Below are 25789 nucleotides of genomic sequence, written 5' to 3' on the forward strand. Positions count from 1 at the left end.
AGACCGCTTCCACCACTAGCCGAGGAGCAAGTGATGCGTTTGCAAACTGACAAAGGTCACGACCGCATCGGCGTAATTTCTGGAACTGCCTCCAAGCCACGGTCATACTTGGTCAATGCCGATGGCGGCACCTACAGGTGTAATAGGCAACATTATCCTGCCTGTGAATGAGCCGGGTCCACCTCCGTACTATCCTGACCGCACAAGTGTACTTCCATCTGCATCCAGCGGCATCGGCCCGACTGCACCAGCACGACAACCTGTATCTGATTCGGTTACTTTGCCGCCTCCACCTGTGCCAAAGTCTTCTGTTTCGTCCCCGGTAATGCCGTTTCAATCTCCTATTCCACCACCGATTGTGTCCCCGGTGAAGGATGGACTATATCATACACATGCTGATCGTGTTTGTAAGCCCACCGCAAAGTGCCCGGGCTATGTTTGAACTTCCTCCAGAATATTGCCATATACTATGTGTGATTTACATAGTCAGTAGTATACATTGTATTTAATTATTAGTAGTAGTTTTGCATTTGCTTTTAATTCTTTAAGCATTAAAGGCAAAGGGGGGAGGGGGGGGGAGGATAGTGGGACATATCTCCGTTTTTTTCTTCTCTATTTGTTTTCTTCTCGCACTTCTTTGGCAGTTCAGGGCTCTTTTCTTCTCTTTTTCTTCATTCTTTCCTTTTTACTCTTTTTCTCTATTTATGTATCAATTTATTTTTCTCGATTTATGTATCAATTTATAGAATGTTAAAAATGAAGCTGTACGAAAATTATATAATTGTCATGCCTATTGCTTTATTCTTGTACAATTGCTTCTAATAAAATAAACATAAATAAAAAAATAATAGAGAAAAAAAAAAATTCTTTAAGAGGAAGGATGTAGATTAGTGTCACATACTGTGGCACTGCCCACATGCTTATTAGAGCTTTATTTCTCTCTCACTCTCTGGTAGACTCGTAGCAAGCAAGCTTACAAGAAAGCACCATTGAGTTTCTCCTACAGAGTTGCTAATAAAAGACTATGGATTCTAATCACTACGTGTGAGTTTGATCCTTCTTTCAACAGAAGGTAACAACAAAGCAAACAGAGATAAAATAGTAAGATTAAACGAGAACTTACTAGTTTGAAGTTTGATCTTTATTTTATGAGGAGTTACGATGAGGGATTACGTGAAGAAGCACGTTCAGCCGCACGTGCGTCAATCTTCAAAGCAGCGGTGTGAAATCACAGATAATAGTGACTGAAGTATGATAGTAAGATGAAAGAAGACTAGAACCAGAAGAATCCAGGTGAAACATCTTACAATATACTTGGTGCCACCCTTGAGGAATCCAAACAAACCAAGTATCTTGGCATCAAATTGCAGAATGATCTGCGTTGGAATGGTCAGACTCATCATGCAATGGTGAAAGCAACAGGTGTCCTAAAGTTTCTGAGGCGCAACTTTCATCATTGTTCAACTTCTGTCAAGGAGAAGCTATACTTCACCCTCGTTAGACATCATTTGGACTACGCAGTTGCAGCATGGGACACATACACACATATAAACATTTCTTCCATCGAACGTGTCCAAAGACATGCAGCTCGATTTGTTACTAACACCTATGAGAGAGAAGCGAGTGTTACCAAACTTCTGAATTCTCTGGGGTGGAACCCTCTCCAAGAGACGTGAAGCTCACCGTTTGACCTGTTTTTACAAAATGGTAAATGGTCAGCTCGACATAGATTACAAGGCCTACGCCAAACCCAAACCAATTAGGAGCAGACGAGGGCATCCGATCCAATTTGTGATCCCAGCTACAAAGACAGATGTGTACAGCAATTCGTTCTTCCCCCGCACAATTAAAGCATGGAATAATCTCCACCCTACTATAGTTACCCAACCAGATGCAACTAAATTTAAAGTAGCTCTTTCTTCCCAATAACCCTTTCTGACTTAAATCCTCCCTCCACCACCTCCAGTTTAAATTCCATTTGGAATATTTTGGAGGACCAAGAAACCAAGAACCAAGAAAGAACTACCAGATGACAATGAGGGCTGGGAATGGAGGGCACGTAATCCCTCATCGTAACTCTTCATAAAATAAAGATCAAACTTCAAACTGGTGCGTTCTGATTTAATCTTACTATTTTACTTCGGAGTCACGTGAGTGACTGTGTGAAGATTTCAAAGCTCTGTCATTTCATGCTGTGAGAAACAAGTCTACACAACCACAACTGCCCCATTGACAAATGAGGGAAAACATTCATAATGCATACAGTCGTGACAGATTTAAACATGCTGATGCTGTTAAATAAGTAATAACAATAGTCACATCTCTCATCTGGATGGAACCTATAACAGAACAGAAAATAAAGTTGAGAAATACCCCTGGTCTGGCAACGGGTTATTATAACATGTTTGAAATTTCGTTCATTTGACCACGCTATAGCCGTTAGGATGTGGTCCAGCGGAACGTAATTAACCATTGCTGCTGCTGTTATAGCAGCCCTGGTGGAGTGAGATCCGGATCAGTATCTACTCCTGCATAACTCAACTCCATTTTAATACCTGGCAAGATCTGAGCAGATACGTTCTGGAAAAACAGCGGAAGTGAACAGCCGACATTTGCCGTGGAGATTTAAAGATCCAAAATATCAGGAATTATCGCGTTTGCTCGCTGAATTTCATCAAAAGTAAGGCATTATTAACTTATTTTTGATGAAATTCAGCGAGCAAACGTGATAATTCCCGATATTTTGGATCTTTAAATCTCCACGGCAAATGTCGGCTGTTCACTTCCGCTGTTTTCTACCTTCAGTTCCCTCTTGTAATTACCTTACTTTCTATCTTTTTTTTTGCCTGAAAATTTAGGTTGCTGTGCTTCACGGTCACCCCGACGAGCACAGAAAATTTCAGCTAAAAACTCGGCCGTTTTCCATGTTTTTAACGGGTGGGAAAGTGCGTGTTTCCCCATTCACTAACATGTACCGATGTGACATATGTCCTCCAGTTAAAATTTTCGGTCACGTGAGGGGGGATCTACGCTCATTTGACATTTGGTGAAATCACCCTATAGCTGGTTCCCTCATTGGGCCTTGCGAATCCTCCGGCAGGAAGCCTCTGGAACGAGAGGATCCTGCAAGGAATAAAACAGGTAAGAAAAAATAGCTTACCTTGAGTTTTAAACTTACCGCGCTGGAGAAGCTCCTGCTGCTCCAACCGGCCGCCTGCACCAATGCGTCTGACGTAATGACGCACGTGCGGCTGAATGGGCTCTTCGCGTAGTCACTCACGGGACTCCGAAATAAAATGTAAACGAGGTAGGTCAGACTAGTCGGAGAACTGAGAAGGGTGAGGGGGAAGAGAGAGGGAAAGCAAGGGTTACTTGAAGTTAAAGAAGTAAATATTCATGCCACTGGGGTGTAAGCTGCCCAAGCGAAATATGAGCTGTGGTTCCTCCAATTCGCGCTGATAATGGAGGAGGCCCAGGACAGAAAGGTCGGTGAGGGAATGGGAGAGGGAGTTAAAGTGTTTGGCAACTGGGAGATCAGATAGGTTGAGGCGGACTGAGCGGACGTGTTCAGCAAATCGATTGCTGAGCCTGTGCTTGGTCTCGCATAATAAGGGAATAACGTTTAGTGGAAGATAAAGTCCAATTAAAGATACTCCAAAGATCTCCAATGAGGTAGATAGTAGTGCAGGACTGCTCTCGAGTTGTGGTAGGGCGATTCAGTTAGCTGATAACTTGGAAACACAAAGAGATTTACGTTTATCGTTGTCATGTGTATCCAGGTACACGAAAGCATAGTTTTGCATGCTATCCAAACAGATCAGATAACACGTGTAGGAAGGAACAGCAGATGCTGGTTTAAACCGAAGATAGACAAAAGGCTGGAGTAACTCAGCGGGACAGGCAGCATCCCTGGAGAGAAGGAATGGGTGACGTTTTGGGTCGAGACCTTTTTTCAGACTGCGAGTCGGGGGAGGGGGACAGGGGAGAAGTCTGATCTGAGGACCCAGACACTGGTGAAGGAGACCAAAGCAGGAAACGGGAAAAAAAGATCCCAAATACAGTCAGTCATGGATTCAGGAAAAGCCTCTTTACTGAAGGTACATTAAGAACGTGGAGAACTCATTCGTGAAGAGTAACAGATGCGTTCACATATAGGAGCACAAAATTGAAAAAGAAAAAAAAGAATAGAAAAAGAAAACGAGAGAGAGATTTTATAGGAACTCGAGGGTCAACTTTTTGCACACAACAGATGGTGGGTACATGAAAAGAGCTGCCAGTGGAGGTTGTTGAGCAGGTACTGGAATACCATTAAAATATATTTGGGCAGGTACATGGATAGGAAAAGTTTAGGGAGATATGGATCAAACACGGGCAGGTGGTACTAGTATAGATGTGGCAGCATGGGCAGGTTGGGCTGAAGGGCCCGTTTCTATGCTACATGACAATGACTACGTCTAGGAAAGAACTGCAGATGCTGGTTTAATTCGAAGGTTGACACAGAATGCTGGAGTAACTCAGCAGGACAGGCAGCGTCTCTGGAGAGAAGGAAAGGGTGACGTTTCGGGTTTCGGGTCGAGACCCTTCTTCAAAAGAAGAAGGATCTGACGAACGGTCTCGACCCGAAACATTACCCATTCCTTCTCTCCAGAGATGCCGCCTGTCCCGCTGAGTTACTCCAGCACTTTGTGACAATCACTCTATGATATACTGACGGAGTTAGATTAAAATGTGGGTTGGAGAGGTGTTCCATGGAGCAGTATAACATCAAAACAGTCTTTTGGATTGTTGGAGAAGCAGGAATTATGTGTGAAATCGTATATCCGTACAATAGTCACCAGAGAGTTATTGTTTTTGCCCTCCCTCCACATTGGTCTGGGGTTTTTTTTGGTTTAGCATGTAAACAGCCTCTCCTGCCCACTCACACACACACTCACTCTCTCACACACACACACACACACACACACACAAACACATACACACACACTCACTGAATCACACATCATATATATGGCAGTAAACGTTTTTGAATACTCACACGGCTGAGCACAGCCTTTTCACTTAGGGGGTTCCGCAGTCAGCGGCACTTCTGATATCAGCGTGAGCTCTGAACCTACCGGAAATTGCGCTATCAGCGTGACCTCTGCACTCACCGGAAATTACACAATCAGTGCGACCTGTCCACTAAGCGGAAGTCACGAAATGAGCGGGTCTTTTGAACCAAACACAGTCAGACCTAATAAAGCATTTATTCCTTCCAAACACAGCCGGACCTAACAAAGCATTGCTGTTTCAAGCACAGGCAGGGCAGCAGGCCAAACAACTCATGGCATTGTCATTAAGGGCTAACAAATCATTTATTGCAAATACATTGCAGACTCACAGTTCAGTTGATTCACAGCTTAGAATGAGAGTCGTGGCGTCTCCCTCACGATCTTGCAGAGTGTCTGAGTCACGTCCAGGCATCTGGTGTTTTATAGTCTTTCCTCCCCACATCCCCCCAGGAAGGGGCATTACCTTCATCACGGTGATTGACAGGCAAGAGATCTCAAGTTTTTTTTTTAAACACTGATAACTTTTTTATTTTTCATCGATGGGAAAAATCCTCAGGGCCTGCTCAGCGGAAGAGGACTCTAAGTAAGATGTCCAAAAATCCTAGCGATATATGGTAGCGTTTTTTTTTAATCAAAATACAGTGCAGACAGGAAGTGGTCAAGTTGAGACTTTTAATTATATAGACTAGACTAAGTGGGACCCGTTGGGTCACATGTTCACACGGGGCTAGTCCCCCGATGCAATATACCACCTCTCCACCAATTCCAATATTGGTGGCCAGTGGGGGGGCTTTCTGGAGCGCTGGTATGGGTTCTTGGGGTGGCAGCTCAGTCCCTCAAGCCTGATCTGCTGGCAGCTCACTCATGGCTATTCCTTAAAATTCCATTTCAAGCAGGGTGCAAGGCCACCAAATTCGTGCAGTTTCTAACTGCTTTGAGCAGGGTGCAAGGCCACCAAATTCAAGTGCGGTTTCATACCACTTTCAGCAGGGTGCAAGGCCACCAACTTCAAGTGCAGTTTCATTCCACTTCAAGCAGGGTGCAAAGCCACCAAATTCATGTGCAGTTTCATTCCATTTCAAGCAGGGTGCAAGGCCACCAAATTCAAATTCATCTTCATACCATTTCATGCAGGGTGAAACCACCATAAAACCACACAAAACACCAAACTCACAGTTCAATAGACATTCAGTATGTTCAGTTGATTCACAGCTCAGACAGAGTCGTGACCTCTCCCTCCCCCCATCATGCAGAGACTGAGCCACGCCCACACTTCCGGGTTTTATAACCCCTCCCCCTCCCACCGGAAAAGGTGTGGCCTTCATGGCGTGATTGAAAGGAGAGAGATTCTCAACATTTTTTAAACATTAATAACACTTTTGTTTTTCATTGATGGGAAGAATTCTCTGCACCTGCTGAGCGGAGGGGGACTGAGTAAGATGGCCAAAAATTACAGCCTTAAGTGGTAGCGTTTTATCTAAAATCAATATACATTGCAAACAGGAAGTAAGTGCATTTGCAGTAGTGCCTTTCAACTTCAAGCCAAAGCACCCAAACTACCATTTGCAGTAAGTAGTGCCTTTCAACTTCAAGCCAAAGCACCCAAACCACCATTTACAGTAAGTAGTCCCTTTTAACTTCAAGCCAAAGCACCCGCCACCATTTGCAGTAAGTAGTGCCTTTTAACTTCAACCCAAAGCACCCAAATCACCATTTGCAGGCAGTTCCTTTTTACTTCAAACCAACCATATTTTCATTTTCAACCCACATTAAGGGCACTCACAGTTGAGTAGACATGTGTTCAGTGTTATTCAGAGCTCAGAGAGATGTGATCCTCTGGCTTCCTCCATCATGCAGAGACTGAGTGAGGCACACCACTTCCTGGTTTTATAGTCCCTCCCCCTCCCTCCAGCAGGGGCAGCAGAGAGAATGGCAAATTAAAAAAACCCATTAATATCTCTCTGATTTTACGTCAATGGGACGTGGACTCTGAGCGAGGTGGCCAAAAATGACTGCCTTAGGTGGCGGCGTTCTCTGGGAAATCGCATCACAGTGGGCCAAAAGTGGTCAAGATCAGACTTTTAGTAATATAGATATATGAACTTGAGATTTTACATTTATTATATACTAGACTAAGTGGGACCCTTAATGCTTTAAATAACGTCAAACAAACACACTCACCAGAGACAGAGCATTTTAGAACCACATTAAGAGCACTCACCGTGGAGTAGATGTGTGTTCAGTGTTATTCGCAGCTCAGAGGGCCGTGACCCTCTCGCATCCTCCATCTAGCAAAGACTGAGTGAGGCACAACACTTCCGGGTTTTATAGTCCCTCCCCCCTGCCGCCAGCGGGGGCAGTAGAGAGAATGGCGATTTTTTAAAAAACATTAATATCTCTCTGATTTTTCATCAATGGGAAAAATCCTCCGGTCCAGTCCGGCACTAGGGTACTCTGAGCGAGGTGGCCAAAAATAACAGCCGTAAGTGGCAGCGTTCTCTCGGAAATCACAGCACAGCAAGTCAAAATCGGTCAAGATCAGACTTTTAGTAAATTTACTAGATTAAATAGTCTAGTTGGGTCCCAGCATCACACGAGAGGGCTGGTCACCAACGCAATATTCCACCTCTCCACCAATTCCAATATTGCTCGCCAGTGTGGGGGGCTTTTTGTTGCGCTAGTATGGGTGTTGCGGGCCGAAGGTACTGGTTTCCAGAGGGCTAGTATATACCATTGTGGGCCAAATGAATTCTTGGGCTGGCAGCCAACTGTTGCAACAATTTTAAAAGCCAAGCCAAGGCAAACAATTTGGCTGCAGCCACCCGACAACCAAAATTCATTTTGTGAACACAAACTTGTTTAAAATGCGAGGCAAACAATTTGGCAGCAGCCACCCATATAACCATATAACCATATAACAATTACAGCACGGAAACAGGCCATCTTGGCCCTTCTAGTCCGTGCCGAACACGTATCCTCCCCTAGTCCCATCTACCTACACTCAGACCATAACCCTCCATTCCTTTCCCGTCCATATAACTATCCAATTTATTTTTAAATGATAAAATCGAACCTGCCTCCACCATCTTCACTGGATGCTCATTCCACACAGCTACCACTCTCTGGGTAAAGAAGTTCCCCCTCATGTTACCCCTAAACTTCTGTCCCTTAATTCTCAAGTCATGTCCTCTTGTTTGAATCTTCCCTACTCTCAGTGGGAAAACCTTATCCACGTCAACTCTGTCTATCCCTTTCATCATTTTAAAGACCTCTTTCAAGTCCCCCTTTAACCTTCTGCACTCCAAAGAATAAAGACCTAACTTGTTCAACCTTTCTCTGTAACTTAGTTGCTGAAACCCAGGCAACACTCTAGTAAATCTCCTCTGTACGCTCTCTATTTTGTTGACATCCTTCCTGTAATTAGGCGACCAAAATTGTACACCATACTCCAGAATTGGCCTCACCAATGCCTTGTACAATTTTAACATTACATCCCAACTTCTATACTAAATGCTCTGATTTATAAAGGCCAGCACACCAAAAGCTTTCTTTACCACCCTACACATGAGATTCCACCTTCAGGGAACTGTGTACAGTTATTCCCAGATCCCTCTGTTCAACTGCATTCTTCAATTCCCTACCATTTACCATGTACGTCCTATTTTGATTTGTCCTGCCAAGATGTAACACCTCACACTTATCAGCATTAAACTCCATCTGCCATCTTTCAGCCCACTCTTCCAACTGGCATAAATCTCTCTGTAGACTTTGAAAATCTACTTCATTACCCACAACACCACCTATCTTAGTATCATCTGCACACTTTATTTATTTATTTTTTTATTTTATTTTATTAGAAGTTAATACAGCACAAAATAGTACAGTGGAACCTAATTTTAGGTGCCAACTATGTAATACCGTAATCCATTCTATGTACAACCTCTAGTTTTATGTTATAAGAAGGAAGTAAGCAGGACAAGAAAAAGAAAACAATAGAAAGGGGAAAAAGTGGAAAAATAGATGGTAGAGAGTAGAAAAACGTGAAGTGTGTATGTATAAAAAATAAAAAAAGGAAGAGAGAAAGTGGAAAGTAGAAATAGAAGAGAGGGCCCCTTAAAAGAGAATTTTTCAAATCTGTATTCGGAGATGTAGATCTATCCGCGTCATGAACTGAAATCAGCAATCCTTACGGTAGCGCTGCATCACATGATTCCAAAAAGTCGATGAAAGGAGACCAACTCCTTAAGAATTGGTCATATTTATCTATTAGTCGGAGTCTCATTTCTTCAAGGCGTGCTATGTCCATCATATTCCTAATCCACATTTTAACAGTTGGTGTGGTTGTATTTTTCCAAAATTTAAGTATCAATTTCTTTCCAATTATTAACCCATAATTAAAAAAAACATTTTGATCTTTATTTAAATTGGTATCTTCTATTATTCCAAATATAATCCATTCCGTTTTGGGTATCATCTGCATACTTACTAATCCAATTTACCACACCATCATCCAGATCATTGATGTACATGACAAACAACAGTGGACCCAACACAGATCCCTGTGGCACCCCACTTGTCACTGGCCTCCAACCTGACAAACAGACATCCACCATTACTCTCTGGCATCTCACATTCAGCCACTGTTGAATCCATCTTGCTACTCCACCATTAATACCCAACAATTGAACCTTCTTAACCAACCTTCCATGAGGAACCCCGACAACCAAAATTCATTTTGTGAACACAAACTTGTTAAAAAGGGGAGGGGACTCACCATGGAGTTGACGTGCGTTCAGTGTTATTCGCAGCTCAGAGAGCTGTGACCCTCTCGCTTCCTGGGTCGGGCAGAGACTGAGTGAGGGACTACAATTCCGGGTTTTATAGTCCCACCCCCCTGCCGCCAGCGGGGGCAGCAGAGAGTATGGGGATTTTTTAAAAAACATTAATATCTCTCTGATTCTTCATTGATGGGAAAAATCCTCCAGTCCCGGAAGGCGGAGGGGGGCTCTGAGCGAAGTGGCCAAAAATGACGGCTGTAGGTGGCGGCGTTCTCTCGGAAATCGCACCACAGCGAGCCAAAAGCGGTCAAGATCAGACTTTTAGTAATATAGATATTTTTATAAGTGAATGGCATGTTGACCTTCCTACCAAGAGGAGTTGAGTATAGGATCAAAGAGGTCCTTCTGCAGCTGTACCCTAGTGAGACCACACCTGGAGTATTGTGTGCAGTTTAGGTCTCCAAATTTGAGGAAGGACATTCTTGCTATTGAGGGAGTGCAGCGTAGGTTCACAAGGTTAATTCCCGGGATGGTGGGATTGTCATATTTTGATAGAATGGAGCAGCTGGGCTTGTATACTCTGGAATTCAGAAGGATGAGAGGATATCTTATTGAAACATATAAGATTATTAAGGGTTTGGATATGCTAGAGACAGGAAACATGTTGGGGGAGTCCAGAACCAGGGTCGACAGTTTAAGAATAAGGGGTAAGCCATTTAGAACGGAGATGAGGAAATACTTTTTCACACAGAGTTGTGTCTGTGGAATTCTCTGCCTCAGAGGGCGAGGGAGGCCGATTCTCTGGATGCTTTCAAGGGAGAGTTAGATAGAGCTCTTGAAGATAGCGGAGTCAGGGGATATGGGGAGAAGGCAGGAACGGGGTACTGATTGTGGATGATCAGCCATGATCACATTGAATGGCGGTGTTGGCTGGAAGGGCCGAATGGCCTGCTCCTGCACCTATTGTCTATTGTCCTGTACCTAGTGTCTATTTTATATGTGCTGAACTTCTTTGTTTATTATGGGTTTTACAGTTTACTATGTTTACACATCTGTTGTGCTGCTGCAAGTCAGAATTCCATTGTTCCGTTTCCGGACCTAGGACAATAAAAGTCCTCTCGTTAACTTTGACGTAGCGCCAGGTGAAGTTGCATCCTGGTTTCCCCTCCCAAACCGAACAAACAACTCACACATAATGCTGCTGTTCTGCAGCCCGGTCACATTGCCACGTACCTGCACTGGGGAACAGCCAATGGTTCTGCTTCTGTGGGATCCAGGTATCTGTTTCCCCAACTCACGTGGTGTGGGCAGGTAAGTGCAAGAGAGAGAGAAGGAAGGAGGGAGGGAGGGAGAGAGAGAAGGAGAGAGAGAAAGAGAGAAAGAGAGAAAGAGAGGAGAGAGGGAGAGTGAGAGGAAGGGAGGGAAGGAAAGAAAGAAAAAGAGAGGGTGGAGGGAGAGAGGGGAGAAAGAGAGAGGGGGAGAAAGAGAGAGGGGGAGAAAGAGAGAGTGTGGAGAAAGAGGGAGGGAGGAGAAAGAGGGGGGTGGGGAGAAAGAGAGGGAGAAAGAGGTGGAGAAAGAGAGAGGGGGGGGAGAAAGAGAGAAGGGGGGGAGAAAGAGAAAGAGAGAAGGGGGGGAGAAAGAGAGAAGTGAAAGTATTAAAGGGGGTGCCACTGATTTGCATGGGTTTTCACGCAAGCGACAGGGTCAAGCGATCTCCCTAGTTGTAGGCTTTTCTGAAGTGTAGGTGGTTATTTTTGTTTTAGTGTTCTCGCTACTTTTCACTGCGGAAGGTGGACAATTGATGTGGGGTGAAGTTTGGTGGAGGAGGGGAGAGGGGAGAGGATTCGCTTCTCGTGTTGGGACTCGGTTTAAGTGAGCAATGACGGGGTCCCTGGATTACCTGGTGGTGTTATTCGGGGCGACTGCTGGGACGCGTGGGACGGAGCTGGGGTTGGATGAGAAGGAGCTGGTACTTTTGTTGTGGCAAGTGGTGGATCTGGTCAACGAAAAGGTAGGAAACGCTCACCCTTTCTTTCTCAGCGATCGATGTAATATCTATCACACGACAACAACAACAACAACCAAAACAAAAAAAAAACACTTGTACTGGCTTCACCAAGGACATGACATGCAGTCAGTGACTTTGTTTGTTGGTTTTCCAGGCTGGAGAAGTACACAGAGTCTTGGTGAAGCCCAATAACTTGGAATTGACGGAGCAGTGCGTTGAACACACTGGTATCACTCCAGAAAACCTGACAACAGCTAAACCTTTGGATCAAGTCCTTCAACAGGTGAGCTGGCCGCTATTCAGTACAGCCGCCGAGTTACTCCAGCACTTTGTGCCTGTCTTCAGTGCAAGGCTGTTTAGCCAGTTTTTGTGTGAATATTTTGTCAGGAGATCGTTCGGATTTCAGCAGAATTAGTTCCGCCACGAGTTTCTCCCTCTCTGTCCCTCTCTGTCCCTCTCCCCTCCTCTCTCTCTCTCCTCCCCCCCCTCTCTCCTCTCCCCCCCCCCTCTCTCTCTCTCCTCTCCCCCCTGTCTCACCCCTCTCCCCTCCCTTCTCTCTCTCCCCCTTCTCTCCCCCTCCTCTCTCTCTCTCTCTCCCCCCTCTCTCTCTCCCCTCTCTCTCTCCCCTCCCCCTCTCTCTCTCCCTCTCTCTCCCTCTCTCTCCCTCTCTCTCTCCCTCTCTCTCTCTCTCTCTCTCCCCCCCCCCCTCTCTCTCTCTCTCTCCCCCCTCCCCCTCCCCTCCTACCCCTCTCCCCTTTCCTCTTTAAACCACGTATGTGTCAAACGCAGGCACCCGGCAAAGCAGTGGACTGCTCCTTCTTTGTCCCGTTGTGGTGGGACGGGACGGGACGGGGTGGGTTGGCGGAAAGAGAAGATCATGGAAGAGCATTTTGTCAACGATCCCACCTTCCGGTATTCCCATCTCAAAGTTATAAACCAGTCGTGAGGAATCTGGTGCGAACGCATTTCAGACGCGATTGTTAATCAAATCTAGTCTGTCTGTCCATGGCTAGATATTGTTTATTTGTGTATCTATATATATATATATATATTAGTTAGTAATATTAGATGTATTAGTTTAGATGTTTTGGTTAGGTATTTAGATATTGTTTAGAGATATTAGGATATTATATTTAGATATATTAGATATTAAGATCTATGTTTGAAGGCTGTTGTCGGGGTTATGGGGGAAATGTTTAATCTAGCACGGTAATGTAAGTTTCAAACCTGCTAGAAGCTGAAATTAAGTTTTCTACATAATGAGAAGCAAATGCCCTTTTGAACTGTATACATTTAGTATTTGTTATTTTGGTATTTCAATGTGATTGACGCCTGTTGTCCCGTGCTGTTTGGGGCTATCGTGTCAACTTTGCATATGAAGACTGGCAAACTTGTTGGCCCGAGTGTTATTTTCGAATCGACCTGTCTACTCAAAACACAGCTGTATTGTACATATGGCCAGCTAACGCTGCAACAAACGGCTTTTGAGGCCCCAAGCAAATCACCTATGCAAATTCCACCCAACACATGAAGCTTTATCCAGTCTTTCTGCAGTCTCTAATAACTAATTTGACGGGGGTTGGGTATCACAATTAAAAATAAAACAATAGGTTGAATGTATGCGGTGCATTTTACTACGACATTTAAGACACATTTGGACAGGTAGGATACGGATGGGAAAGGGAGATGGGTCAAAGGCAGGCAGGCAGGTGGGTCTAGTGTAGACGGAGCATGCCTTCACCGTGCACTAAACGTTATTGCCTTGTCATGTATCTGTGCACTGTAAATGGCTCGATTGTCTTTAGGCTGGCTGGATAGCACACAGCAAAAGGTTTTCATTGTACTGTGGCACATGTGACAGTATTAAACCAAAGTAGGGCCCTTTCCATGCTGTAGGAGTGGAGGCCGATTCACTGGATGCATTCAAAAGAGAGTGCCCCCAGTCCCACTTAGGAAACCTGAACGGAAACCTCTGGAGACTTTGCGCCCCACCCAAGGTTTCCGTGCGGTTCCCGGAGGTTGCAGGTGGTTGCCAGAGGTTGCAGGTAATGGAAGCAGGTAGGGTAGGGCTAGCGGAATCAAGGGATATGGGAAGAAGGCAGGAACGGGGTACTGATTATGGATGATCAGCTATGATCATATTGAATGGCGGTGCTGGCTTGAAGGGCCGAATGGCCCACTCCTGCACCTATTGTCTATGTATCTATGTTTATAACTCTAAGACTAATCATTTGAGCAAATTATTGAGCACAATATTTCTGTGTAATGAATAATGTCATTACTTATTAGACGTGCTGGCTCGAAGGGCCGAATGGCCTCCTCCTGCACCTGTTTTCTATGTTTCTAGACACAAATTGCTGGAGTAATTCGGTGGGCCAGGCAGTATATCTGGAGAAAAGGAATGGGTGATGTTTCGGGTCAAGACCCTTCGGCAGACTGAGAGTCAGGGGAGTGGGAGTTTCTGACTCTCCAGAGAGTCTTGACCCGAAATGTCACCTATTCCTTTTCTCCAGAGATGCTGCCTGACCCGCCGAATTACTCCACCACTTTGTGTCAACATTGGGTGTAAACCAGCACCTGCAGTTCCTTCCTACACAAATAATGGTATTAGATTTTCATTAAAGATCAACATGTAGTTAAGATGAAGCAAAAAAAAAAGCAACATTCTGGGGTAAACAAAATACAATGTCATGGCAGTTGATCAATGTGATTTTAATTTAGTTTCTTGAGGAATAGAAAATGGCAAGTATGGGTGTCGGGTTTATGGGGAGAAGGCAGGTGAATGGGGTTAGGAGGGAGAGAGAGATTAGCCGTCATTGAATGGTGGAGTAGACCTGATGGGCCAAATAACCTAATTCTGCTCCTATTTTTATTTTAACTTCCCTCCTAACCATTCCAGAGGAGATATTTGACAATAGACAATAGGTGCAGGAGTAGGCCATTTGGCCCTTCGAGCCAGCACCGCCATTCACTGTGATCATGGCTGATCATCCACAATCAGTACCCCGTTCCTGCCTTCTCCCCATATCCCCTGACACCACTATCTTTAAGAGCCCTATCTAGCTCTCTCTTGAAAGCATCCAAAGAACCGGCCTCCACCGCCCTATGAGGCAGAGAATTCCACACTCACCACTCTCTGTGAGAAAAAGTGTTTCCTCGTCTCCGTTCTAAATGGCTTACCCCTTATTCTTAAACTGTGGCCCCTGGTTCTGAACTCCCCCCAAAATTTGGAACTAACCGCTAATTGTTTTTGCACAGCTTTTTAAAATTCTATTTATTTATTTATTTTTTTGTTTTTTATTAGAGTAAATTACAGTAGTACACATCAGATATATCTTATTACATTATGTTGTGCCACTTCGTTTTTCGAGCTTTAAAAAAGGTAGAAATAAAAGAAGTAAGGAAAGTGAGCAAGAGTCGTGAAGGTGCAGGAAAGTGTTGGGAAAAGAAAGCCCCTTAGAGAAGAAGTAAGAGAAGGAAGTAAAGAAAGGAAATAGACCCTAGAAAGAAAAGAAAAAAAAGGAGAAAAAATCGCTCTATTATAACACAAAACTCCGCAAAAAAGGATATACCAACCGTGTTTTTTTTTTGTGTTTTTTTTGCACAGCTTGATCGATCTGTGAGCAATGAATTGAATATTGGATTGGGGACTTCGTTCTGTCTATGTACTGATGGTCAACTACACATCCGCCAGGTCTTCCACCCTGAGGCCTCTCGCAAGGTAAGCACTTGATTACATTTATTGTCTATTTGTCTGTCTGCCTCCCTCTCCGTCTATAATATGGAGTTTGAAGAAGGGTCTCAACCCAAAACATCATCCATTTCTTCTCTCCAGAGATGTTGGCTGTTCCGCTGAGTTACTCCAGCACTTTGGTCTTTCTTTCGAATAGGTTTTTTTATTTTTATTTTTTTTCTTTATTTTATTTATTAGAAGTCGGTACAATACAGTGGTACCTTTTTCCAGGTTCCCAAAATTATGTTAACACATTACATTCTCTGTACAACTTCCTTTTTTAAATTTTTTTTTAATAGAGAAATGTAAGAAGAGACAAAGAAAAAGAGGTAGTAAAGAATGAAGGATAGACTAGTGTGCGTGAGTAAGGAGCAGGAAAAGGAAATAGTGAAGGAAATAAATGTGAGGAAGGAAAGCAGGAGGGAGTTTATCCAATCGCCACAAGGAGATGATATTTTTTTATATTCTAGGTCGTCTTTCACCCATACCTGAAACTTCCTGGGATGGCAGGACTTTCATATGAAGAAAGACTGGATAGACTCGGCTTGTACTCGCTAGAATTTAGAAGATTGAGGGGGGATCTTATAGAAACTTACAAAATTCTTAAGGGGTTGGACAGGTTAGATGCAGGAAGATTGTTCCCGATGTTGGGGAAAGTCCAGGACAAGGGGTCACAGTTTAAGGATAAGGGGGAAATCTTTTAGGACCGAGATGAGAAAAACATTTTTCACACAGTGAGTGGTGAATCTGTGGAATTCTCTGCCACAGAAGGGAGTTGAGGCCAGTTCATTGGCTATATTTAAGAGGGAGTTAGATGTGGCCCTTGTGGCTAAAGGGATCAGGGAGTATGGAGAGAAGGCAGGTACAGGATGCTGAGTTGGATGATCAGCCATGATCACATTGAATGGCGGTGCAGGCTCGAAGGGCCGAATGGCCTACTCCTGCACCTATTTTTTATGTTTCTATGTTGAGTCTGGTGGTTGTTGTGGAAACTGATAGGAAAGGAAGATAAAGAATGGAAGTGATTGAGGAGGAGGTGGTGGCAGTCGGGACAACACAGGAAGGGGACTGGTGAGCAGCAGGGGTAGGGAGTGGATCCAGTGGGAGGAGTGTATAGGGGAGAGTTTCTATGTTTTAATTTTTACGATGCTGTAGCACCACATTCTTTCGAATAGGTTAAACTTGTTTATTTACTTTCATTGAGGAAAATGCAAAGTTCTGGTGTAAGTGACTATTGAAGTTGGGAAGATCGGGATCTGGATGTAGGACGCGGAAAAGCTCCAGGTGGGGCATCACTCAGCACTATGATGGTGCTAGTGGATATGGAGATGCTTTTGGAGTTGCATCTTTGTGTGTGTTGATATTTCGGAGATCTCGCGTCGAGGGTATTCCAATCCCTTGCTGTCTTGAAGAAAAAACGAGTTAGACAGTGCCAACGAAGTGCGGTGCGGAATGAAATAATTTCCAGGTTGGTAGCTTCTGGTTGACGTGCCTATGGGTGCTTGGGTTAACTGGACGTGGAAGTTGGGAAAAGGGGAAGTGCAACGGGATCTGGGGGGTCCTTGTACATCAGTCTATGAAAATAAGCATGCAGGCAGTGAAGAAAGCGAATGGCACAGCAGGCAGTGAAAAAAAAAAAAAAATTGTAATCAAAAATATTTATTCAAATATTAAAATAGTATTTACAATACAATAAAACAAAACACCATCATAATACAGGACAAAACAAATATGCTAAGCAACTGGTACACAACTATATTGCAATCCTTGTCCAGGATACATTCAACCCCCCTCGGTGCCCAGCGGTCCCGGAACTCCCTCAGGGTGCCCGTAGACAGGGCGTATTCCCTTTCCATCCACACCCGGGCACGGACGTAACCCCGGAAAAGGGGCGGGCAGCCGGCTCGGGTAGAGCCCTCCATCGTCTGGCACCGTGACTCGTGGATGGCCAGCTTGGCCAGGCCGAGGAACAACACAACCAGGACATCTTCATCCCCACCCTCTCCCCTACACACAGGGTGTCCAAAGGTAGTGAATGGCATGTTGGCCTTTATAACTACAGGAGTCGAGTATAGGAGCAAAGAGGTCCTTCTGCAGTTGTACAGAACCCTAGTGAGACCACACCTGGAGCATTGTGTGCAGTTTTGGTTGCCTAATTTGAGGAAGGACATTCTTGATATTGAGGGAGTGCAGCGTAGGTTTACAAGGTTAATTCCTTGTACCTATTGTCTATTGCCTATTGGTCCTCCATGTTTAAATCAATAATGGTATTCTTGACCTTGTGATATGTTGTCAGTCTGATGAACTTGCGACGAGTAGCAGGTGGATGATGTTGAAGGTCCTTTATCATTCTGGAGACTGAGCTCTGCCACTTGTACTTGTTACAATATCAACCTTGCTGCACTGCCAAGACAAAACAAATATGCTTTTTTTTTTTTTTTTTTTTTTTTTTTGTCCAGGATACATTCAACCCCCCTTAGGTGTCCAGCGGTCCCATCACCCTCAGGGTACAGTGGCACCTAATTTTTAGAGGAAAGTAGAAATAGAAGAGAAGGCCCCTTAAAAGAGAATTTTTTAAATCTGTATTCGGAGATGTAGCTCTATCCGCGTCATGAACTGAAATCAGCAATCCTTACGGCACTGCTGCATCACATGATTCCAAAAAGTCGATGAAAGGAGACCAACTCTTTAAGAATTGGTCATATTTATCTATTAGTCGGAGTCTCATTTCTTCAAGGCATGCTATGTCCATCATATTCGGCTGAGGGCAACGGAGGCCATCGCCCGTCCCTTCGGAACGGCGTTGCCTGGATCTTATTGATGTTCCCTTGAGTGAAAGGATCGCACACCGGGCAGCAATATTCAACATGTGGACATATAAGTCTGTTATATGCTTAGATCTTAACTTCTTTGGGTGCATTTTGCAGTTATATAAGACAATGGAGAGGCGGCCACATTTAGGGTATTGTGTTCAGTTTTGGGCACGATGTTATAAGAAACATGTTGTCAAACTGGAAAGGGTGCAGAGAAGATTTACGAGGATGTTGCCAGAACTAGAGGGTCTGAGCTATAGGGAGTGGCTGAGTAGGCTGGGACTCTATTCCCTGGAGCGCAGGAGAGGAATACATCGGGTAGATGCACAGAGTCTTTTGTCCAGAATAGGGGAGTCGAGGACCAGAGGACATGGGTTTAAGGTGAAGGTGAGGACATGGGTTTAAGGTGAAGGCCTGAGCTATAGTGAGAGGTTGAGCAGGCCTGGGATTCTATTCCCTGGAGCACAGGAGGATGACGGATGTCTACCGGTGATCTTATAGAGGTGTCTAAAATAATGACAGGATCAGATCGGGTAAATGCAGTCTCTTGGGGAATCAAGAACCAGAGGAATTTGGTTTAAGGTGTGGTGGGGGGGGGGGGGGGGGGGGGGGGGGGGGTGGATGGATAGATTTAATGGGAACCTGAGCAGTAACTTCTTTACACAAAGAGTGGTGGGTGTGTGGAACAAGCTGCCAGAGGAGGTAGTTGAGGCAGGTACTATTGCAACGTTTAAGAAGCATTTAGATTGGTACATGGATAGGAAAGGTTTGGAGGGATATGGGCCAAACGCAAGCAGGTGGGACAGGTGTAACTGGGACATATTGGTCGGCGTGGGCAAGTTGGGCTGAAGGGCCTGTTTCCGCTCTGTATGAATCTATGAACAGTGAGCTTCTCCACAGTTTTTGTGGAGAAGCAAAGAACTGGTTTACACCAAAGGCGGCCACAAAGTGCAGGAGAAACTCAGCGAGTTCGGCAGCTTCTCTGCAGAAAAAGGATAGGTGACCTTTTGGGTCATTTGAGAAGGGTGCTGTCCCAGACCCAGTCTGAAGAAGGGTCCCAACCCCAAGCGTCCTGTATCCAATTCCCTCCACAGATGCTGCCTGACCTGCTGAGTTTTTGCGACACTGAGTTTTACTTGAGTTGAGTCCGAAGAAGGGTCTTGACCCGAAACGTCACCTATTCCTTCTCTGCAGAGATGCTGCCTGTCCCGCTGAGTTACTCCGACATTTTGTGTCTATCTTCGGTGTAAACCAGAATCTGCAGTTCCTTCCCACACATTGAGTTTTACTCATGGATTTCGGCATCTGCGATCCTTGTGGTTCTACCCATTACCTTTACTACAATGTATTCTAACGTCAAATTCCAATGGGCAAGCGCATTCAAAAGTATGTTTAAGTAACATTTAATTTTTTTTTTTTGATTAAACTTTTTGAATCAAAAACAAGATGTTGGGTCCTACATTTACACAAACTTCAAGGGAAAGCAGAGAAATCAGCAGATGTGGAGAGGATGTTTCCACTAGTGGGAGAGCCTAGAGCCAGAGGTCGTAGCCTCAGAATTAAAGAACGTTCCTTTAGGAAGGCGATAAGGAGGAATTTCTACAGTCAGAGGGCAGTGAATCTGTGGAATTCATTCAGAAGACTGTGGAGGCCACATCAGTGGAGAAGTGTCTCGACACAAAACGTCACCCATTCCTTCACTTCAGAGATGCTGCCCGTCCCACTGAGTTACTCCGGCTTTTTGTGTCTATCCAAGTCAGTGGATATTTTTATGGCAGAGATAGATAGATTCTTGATCAGTACGGGTATCAGAGGTTATGGGGAGAAGGCAGGAGAATGGGATTGTGGGGGAAAGATAGATCAGCCACGATTGAATGAGGGTGTAGACTTGATGAGCCGAATGACCCACTTCTGCTTCCGAGAACTTGTCAACTTATGAAATCGCTGTTGTGAGCGATTTGTTTTCAGACGGGCAAAATGGCTTCAGTTTACATGTCCTCTTCTTTTCCCACCGACAGAATGTTTCGTTGCCAGAATGCTTCTATTCTTTCTTTGATCTACAAAAAGAATTTAAGAAATGCTGCCCGGATGCTCCCGACCTCCACGAAATCGATCTCAAGGTCATGTTGGACCGTATCCTTAGTAAATGATTCTTTATCCCTCCCCACGGGCCGGTCGTGGGAGCGGCCATTGTAGGTTTCAGGGGGCCTGTCCCACGTGTCACGCAGATGGCGGGCGAAGATTTAGTACATCCCGAAATCCTGGGGCGCCGCGCGTGACCACGCATCACTGCCTACGTCATCACGCACCATGCGCGCGTAATGCGTGATCACACGTGCGTACTGCGCACATCACATGCGCGGCATGATGCGCGCCTCGTGTGTGGGACAGGCCCATTAGTCCCGGTATGCGGAAGTAAGGAGCTCCGATGTTTCCCGAAGAGTTTTGTGGTTTAAAAAGCCCCCTGCAAAACAAAAAAACCGTGATCATTGCAGTCCGATAATGCCGTGCACTTCAACAGGGAACCATGTGCGTGATTGTGGGGCGGTGCAGTTGATGCCGAGATTATTCACATGCTTGTCGTGCTCAGGCCAACGTTGGCGTCATTTGTTTACAAACAAATAACGCACTCGTGTAAAACGTGTGCACTCAGGCAATGCGACACACAATACGACTCGTCATTTACAATCGCCACCAGACTTTACTGGAGAAACGGGGAACTGCAGATGACGGTTGACTAAACATAAACACAAAGTGCTGGAACAGCTCGGCGGGCCAGGCAGCGCTCTTGTGGGAGGGGAAAGGGGTGACAATAGACACTAGGTGCAGGAGTGGGCCATTTGGCCCTTCGAGCCAGCAACGCCATTCAATGTGATCATGGCTGATCATCCCCAATCAGTACCCCGTTCCTGCCTGCTCCCCATATCCCCTGACTCCGCTATTTTTAAGAGCCCTATCTAGCTTTCTCTTGAAAGCATCCAGGGAACCTGCCTCCACCACCCTCTGAGGCGGAGAATTCCACAGACTCACCACTCTCTGTGAAAAAAAGTGTTTCCTCATCTCCGTTCTAAATGGCTTTCCCCTTATTTTTAAACTGTGGTACACAAAAAAGCTGGAGAAACTCAGCGAGTGCAGCAGCATCTATGGAGCGAAGGAAATAGGCAAGGTTCAGGCCGAAACCCTTCTTAAACTGTGGCCCCTGGTTCTGGACTCCCCCAACATGAACATGTTTCCTGCATCTAGTGTGTCCAAGTCCTTAACAATCTTATATGTTTCAATAAGATACCCTCTCATCCTTCTCAGCTCCAGAGTGTACAAGCCCAGCCGCTCCATTCTCTCAACATATGACAGTCCCGCCATCCCAGGAATTAACCTTGTAAACCTACGCTGCACTCCCTCAATAGCAAGAATGTCCTTCCTCAAATTAGGTGACCAAAACTGCACGCAATACACCAGGTGTGGTCTCATTAGGGCTCTGTACAACTGCAGAAGGACCTCTTTGCTCCTACATTCGATTCCTCTTGTTAGAATGCATAGTTATAAGCATATATAAGCATATAATGCATAGGTGGCGTTTTGGGTCGGGCCCCTCCTCCCCTAAACACAATAAAACAATGTTAGAGTCACCGACAACAGACACAAAGCGCTGGAGTAACTCAGCAGGACAGGCAGCATCTCTGGAGGGAAGGAATGGGTGACGTTTCAGGTCAAGGCCCATCTCCAGACCCTGAAGAAGGGTCCTGACCCGAAACGTCACCCATATCTTCTCTCCAGAGAAGCTGCCTGTCCCCACTGAGTTACTCCAGCATTTTGTGTCTATCTTTGGTATAAACCAGCACCTACAGTTCCTTCCTACACAATGTTAGAGTCCCCTTCTCTTCACTCTAACTTTGTCCTACTATGGAAGTGTCAAATTCATGATTATTTTTCTTGAAAGCAATATTAATACTCAATGATACTCAATCAAATCAGCCCTGCTCGAATGGCGGAGCAGACTCGAATGGCCTAATTCTGCTCTAATTCTGCACTATACCCCTCCCTCACCTTTCCTCCTCCCCTCCCCCACTTCTCCAATACCAGAAATGCAAATAAAGCTATTAATACACAGTTATCATTATTAAAAGAATTATCATCATCAAATATCTCTTTCCTTGATAAGTTTTACTTTGCAGACCTAAATCTTGAAGATAATACTGCCACCTACAAATTTGGTGTTTCTGATATTATGACTGCAACCAATATTATACTGGCCATCATTTCTAAACCACGCAGTAAGTACTACTGATTCAGTACATTTTTATAAGCATTAATATGAATGAGTCAAATATTAAACTTAGTAATGCCTTTAATCTGTTCAGACCACAGGTTTATAGACCCCGAACGAGTGAATTACAAATTTGAAACGGGGACTTGGTAAGTCTTCACAATTTAAGTTGTCTTAAAACCATGGGCTGTGTGGTAGAGATTCAATGTTTACTTGTGTAGGAAGGAACTGCAGATGCTGCAGTTGTACAGGGTCTTGGTGAGACCACACCTGGAGTATTGCGTACAGTTTTGGTCTCTTAATCTGAGGAAAGACATTCTTGCCATAGAGGGAGTACAGAGAAGATTCACCAGACCGATTCCTGGGATGTCAGGACTTTCATATGAAGAAAGACTGGATAGACTCGGCTTGTACTCGCCAGAATTTAGAAGATTGAGGGGGGATCTTATAGAAACGTGCAACATTTTTAAGGGGTTGGACAGGCTAGATGCAGGAAGATTGTTTCAGATGTTGGGGAAGTCCAGAACAAGGGGTCACAGTTTAAGGATAAGGGGGAAGTATTTTAGGACCGAGATGAGAATTTTTTTTTTCACACAGAGAGTGGAGAATCTGTGGAATTCTCTGCCACAGAAGGTAGTTGAGGTCAGTTCATTGGCTATATGTAAGAGGGAGTTAGATGTAGCCCTTGTGGCTAAGGGGATTAGGGGGTATGGAGAGAAGGCAGGTGCGGGATACTGAGTTGGATGATCAGCCAGGATCATATTGAATGGTGGTGCAGGTTCGAAGGGCCGAATGGCCTACTCCTGCACCTTTCTATGTTTCTATCCTGGTTTAAACTGAAGATGGACACCTAAAGCTGGCGTAACTCAGCGGGTCAGGCGGCATCTCTGGAGAGCAGGAATAGGTGACATTTTGGGTCGAGACTCTTCTTCTGACTGAGAGTCAGGGAATAGGTAAACAAGAGATAAAGATAGACAGTGATATAGAGAGATATAGAACAAATGAATGAAAGATGAACACCAAATGCTGGAGTAACTCAGCGGGACAGGCAGCATCTCTGGAGAAACGGAATGGGTGACCGTTCTTGTTGAGTCCCTTCCTCAGTCCAAAATAGGGTCTCGACCTGAAACGTCACCCATTCCTTCTCTCCAGAGATCCTGCCTGTCTCGCTGAGTTACTCCAGCGTTTTGTGTCTGTCTATCTTCGATTTTAACCCAGCATCTGTAGTTCCTTCCCACACAAATGAATGAAAGATTTGCAAAAAAGTAACAATGATAAAGGAAACAGGCCACTGTTAGCTGTGTGCTAGGTGAAAATGAGTCACTGACAATGAGACTTTGAACGGGGAGTGATGGGGTTAGAGAGAGGGGATGCAAGGGTTACTTGAAATTAGAGAAATCAAAATTCATACCACTGGGTTTTAGCGCCCAAGCGAAAAGTTTAATTGTTTACTCTGTGAATGTCCTTTTCCTTGTCCATATGTCTCCATAGATTCAGATTCAGATTCAACTTTAATTGTCATTGTCAGTGTACAGTACAGAGACAACGAAATGCAGTTAGCATCTCCCTGGAAGAGCGACATAGAATATGATTTCAATAAATAAATCTATTTACATGTATACAGTCATAGTGTTTTTTCTGTGGGAGGAGTGTCCGTGGGGGGGGGGGTGATTGTCAGTCACCGAGGTACAGTGTTGAGTAGAGTGACAGCCACAGGGAAGAAGCTGTTCCTGGACCTGCTGGACTGGCAACGGAGAGACCTGACCGGATGGTAGGAGGGTAAACAGTCCATGGTTGGGGTGAGAGCAGTCCTTGGCGATGCTGAGCGCCCTCCGCAGACAGCGCTTGCTTTGGACAGACTCAATGGAGGGGAGCGAGGAACCGGTGACGCGTTGGGCAATTTTCACCACCCTCTGCAGTGCTTTCCGGTCGGAGACAGAGCAGTTGCCATACCATACTGTAATACAGTTGGTAAGGATGCTCTCGATGGTGCAGCGGTAGAGGTTCACCAGGATCTGAGGAGACAGATGGACCTTCTTCAGTCTCCTCAGGAAGAAGAGACGCTGGTGAGCCTTCTTGATCAGTGTTGAGGTATTGTGGGTCCAAGAGAGGTCATCGGAGATGTTGACCTCCAGGCCCTGAAGCTGGAAACACGTTCCACCTCCATCCCCGTTGATGTGGATGGGGGTGTGCGTGCCGCCCCTGGACTTTCTGAAGTCTACAATGATCTCCTTGGTCTTCTTGGAGTTAAGGGCCAGGTTGTTGTCAGTGCACCATGCTGCTAGGAGTTGGACCTCCTCCCTATAGGCTGTAGACATGTTGACAAAAATGACAGGACTTGGCATTGAAGGCAGCCTATTGACACAGCAAGAATTTAGCTGAGCAAGGTTCAATGCTGTGGAGAGTCATAGAGGCATACAGCCTGGAAACAGGCACTTGCCCACACCGACCAACATGTCCCATCAACACTAGTCCCACCTGCCAGCGTTTGGCCCTCGCCCCTCTAAACCTTTCCCATCCATGGACCTGAATCTCAAAACTAAACTAAAATCAGTTGGAAGGAACCACATATACTGATTTACACCGAAAATAGACACAAAAATGCTGGAGTAGCTCGGCGGGATAGGCAACATCTTTGGAGAGAAGGAATGTTAAAAATAATCTAACATCTGAGGCAGAGATGGATAGATTTGTGATTAGTGCGGGTGTCAGAGGTTATGAGGAGAAGGCAGGAGACTGGGGTTTGGAGGGGAAGATAGATCAGCCATGATTGAATGGCGGCGTAGATTCGATGGGCCAAATGGCCCAATTCTACACTTATCACATATGATCTAATGTTATTATGATCTCATGTTAAGTATTCAGTATTCAGTATTTGCTTTGATGTCATTGTAACTGAGTACTTACATACACGGATGAAACAAAAACATTGTTTCTCAATCAGTTCCCATCAGTGCGGTTAATAAAAACAGAATAAATACATATAGCTTTAAAAATTAAAATGACCATATCTAAAATCGTGTACCTCTTCCCAGATGGCAGAATGGAGAATATGTGGTATGATGGACGGTGGGGGTCCTTGATAATGGAGATGGCTCTGCTGATGCTCCGCTTCTTATAGATCTCCAACAGGAAAGGGAGT

At 44.9% G+C, this 25789-nt stretch overlaps 1 protein-coding gene across 6 annotated transcripts in view; it reads left to right on the plus strand.

Moving 5' to 3' along the window:
- Positions 1–25789, plus strand: part of LOC129696152 (epithelial splicing regulatory protein 1-like) — a 111367-nt gene that overhangs the window by 12629 nt on the left and 72949 nt on the right. For 5 of the 6 annotated variants that reach the window (XM_055633677.1, XM_055633683.1, XM_055633678.1 and 2 more), the window contains exons 1-6: positions 11469–11840; positions 11992–12120; positions 15445–15558; positions 20402–20516; positions 22556–22654; positions 22742–22796. In XM_055633677.1, the coding sequence (XP_055489652.1) occupies positions 11709–11840; positions 11992–12120; positions 15445–15558; positions 20402–20516; positions 22556–22654; positions 22742–22796 (644 nt within the window). In that variant the 5' untranslated portion in view covers positions 11469–11708. Of the gene's footprint in view, positions 1–11468; positions 11841–11991; positions 12121–15444; positions 15559–20401; positions 20517–22555; positions 22655–22741; positions 22797–25789 lie in introns of those variants that run through there. The other variant, XM_055633680.1, reaches the window with a different exon arrangement.

This window comes from Leucoraja erinacea, chromosome 4, assembly GCF_028641065.1.
Source record: "Leucoraja erinacea ecotype New England chromosome 4, Leri_hhj_1, whole genome shotgun sequence".
Lineage (NCBI taxonomy): Eukaryota > Metazoa > Chordata > Chondrichthyes > Rajiformes > Rajidae > Leucoraja > Leucoraja erinaceus.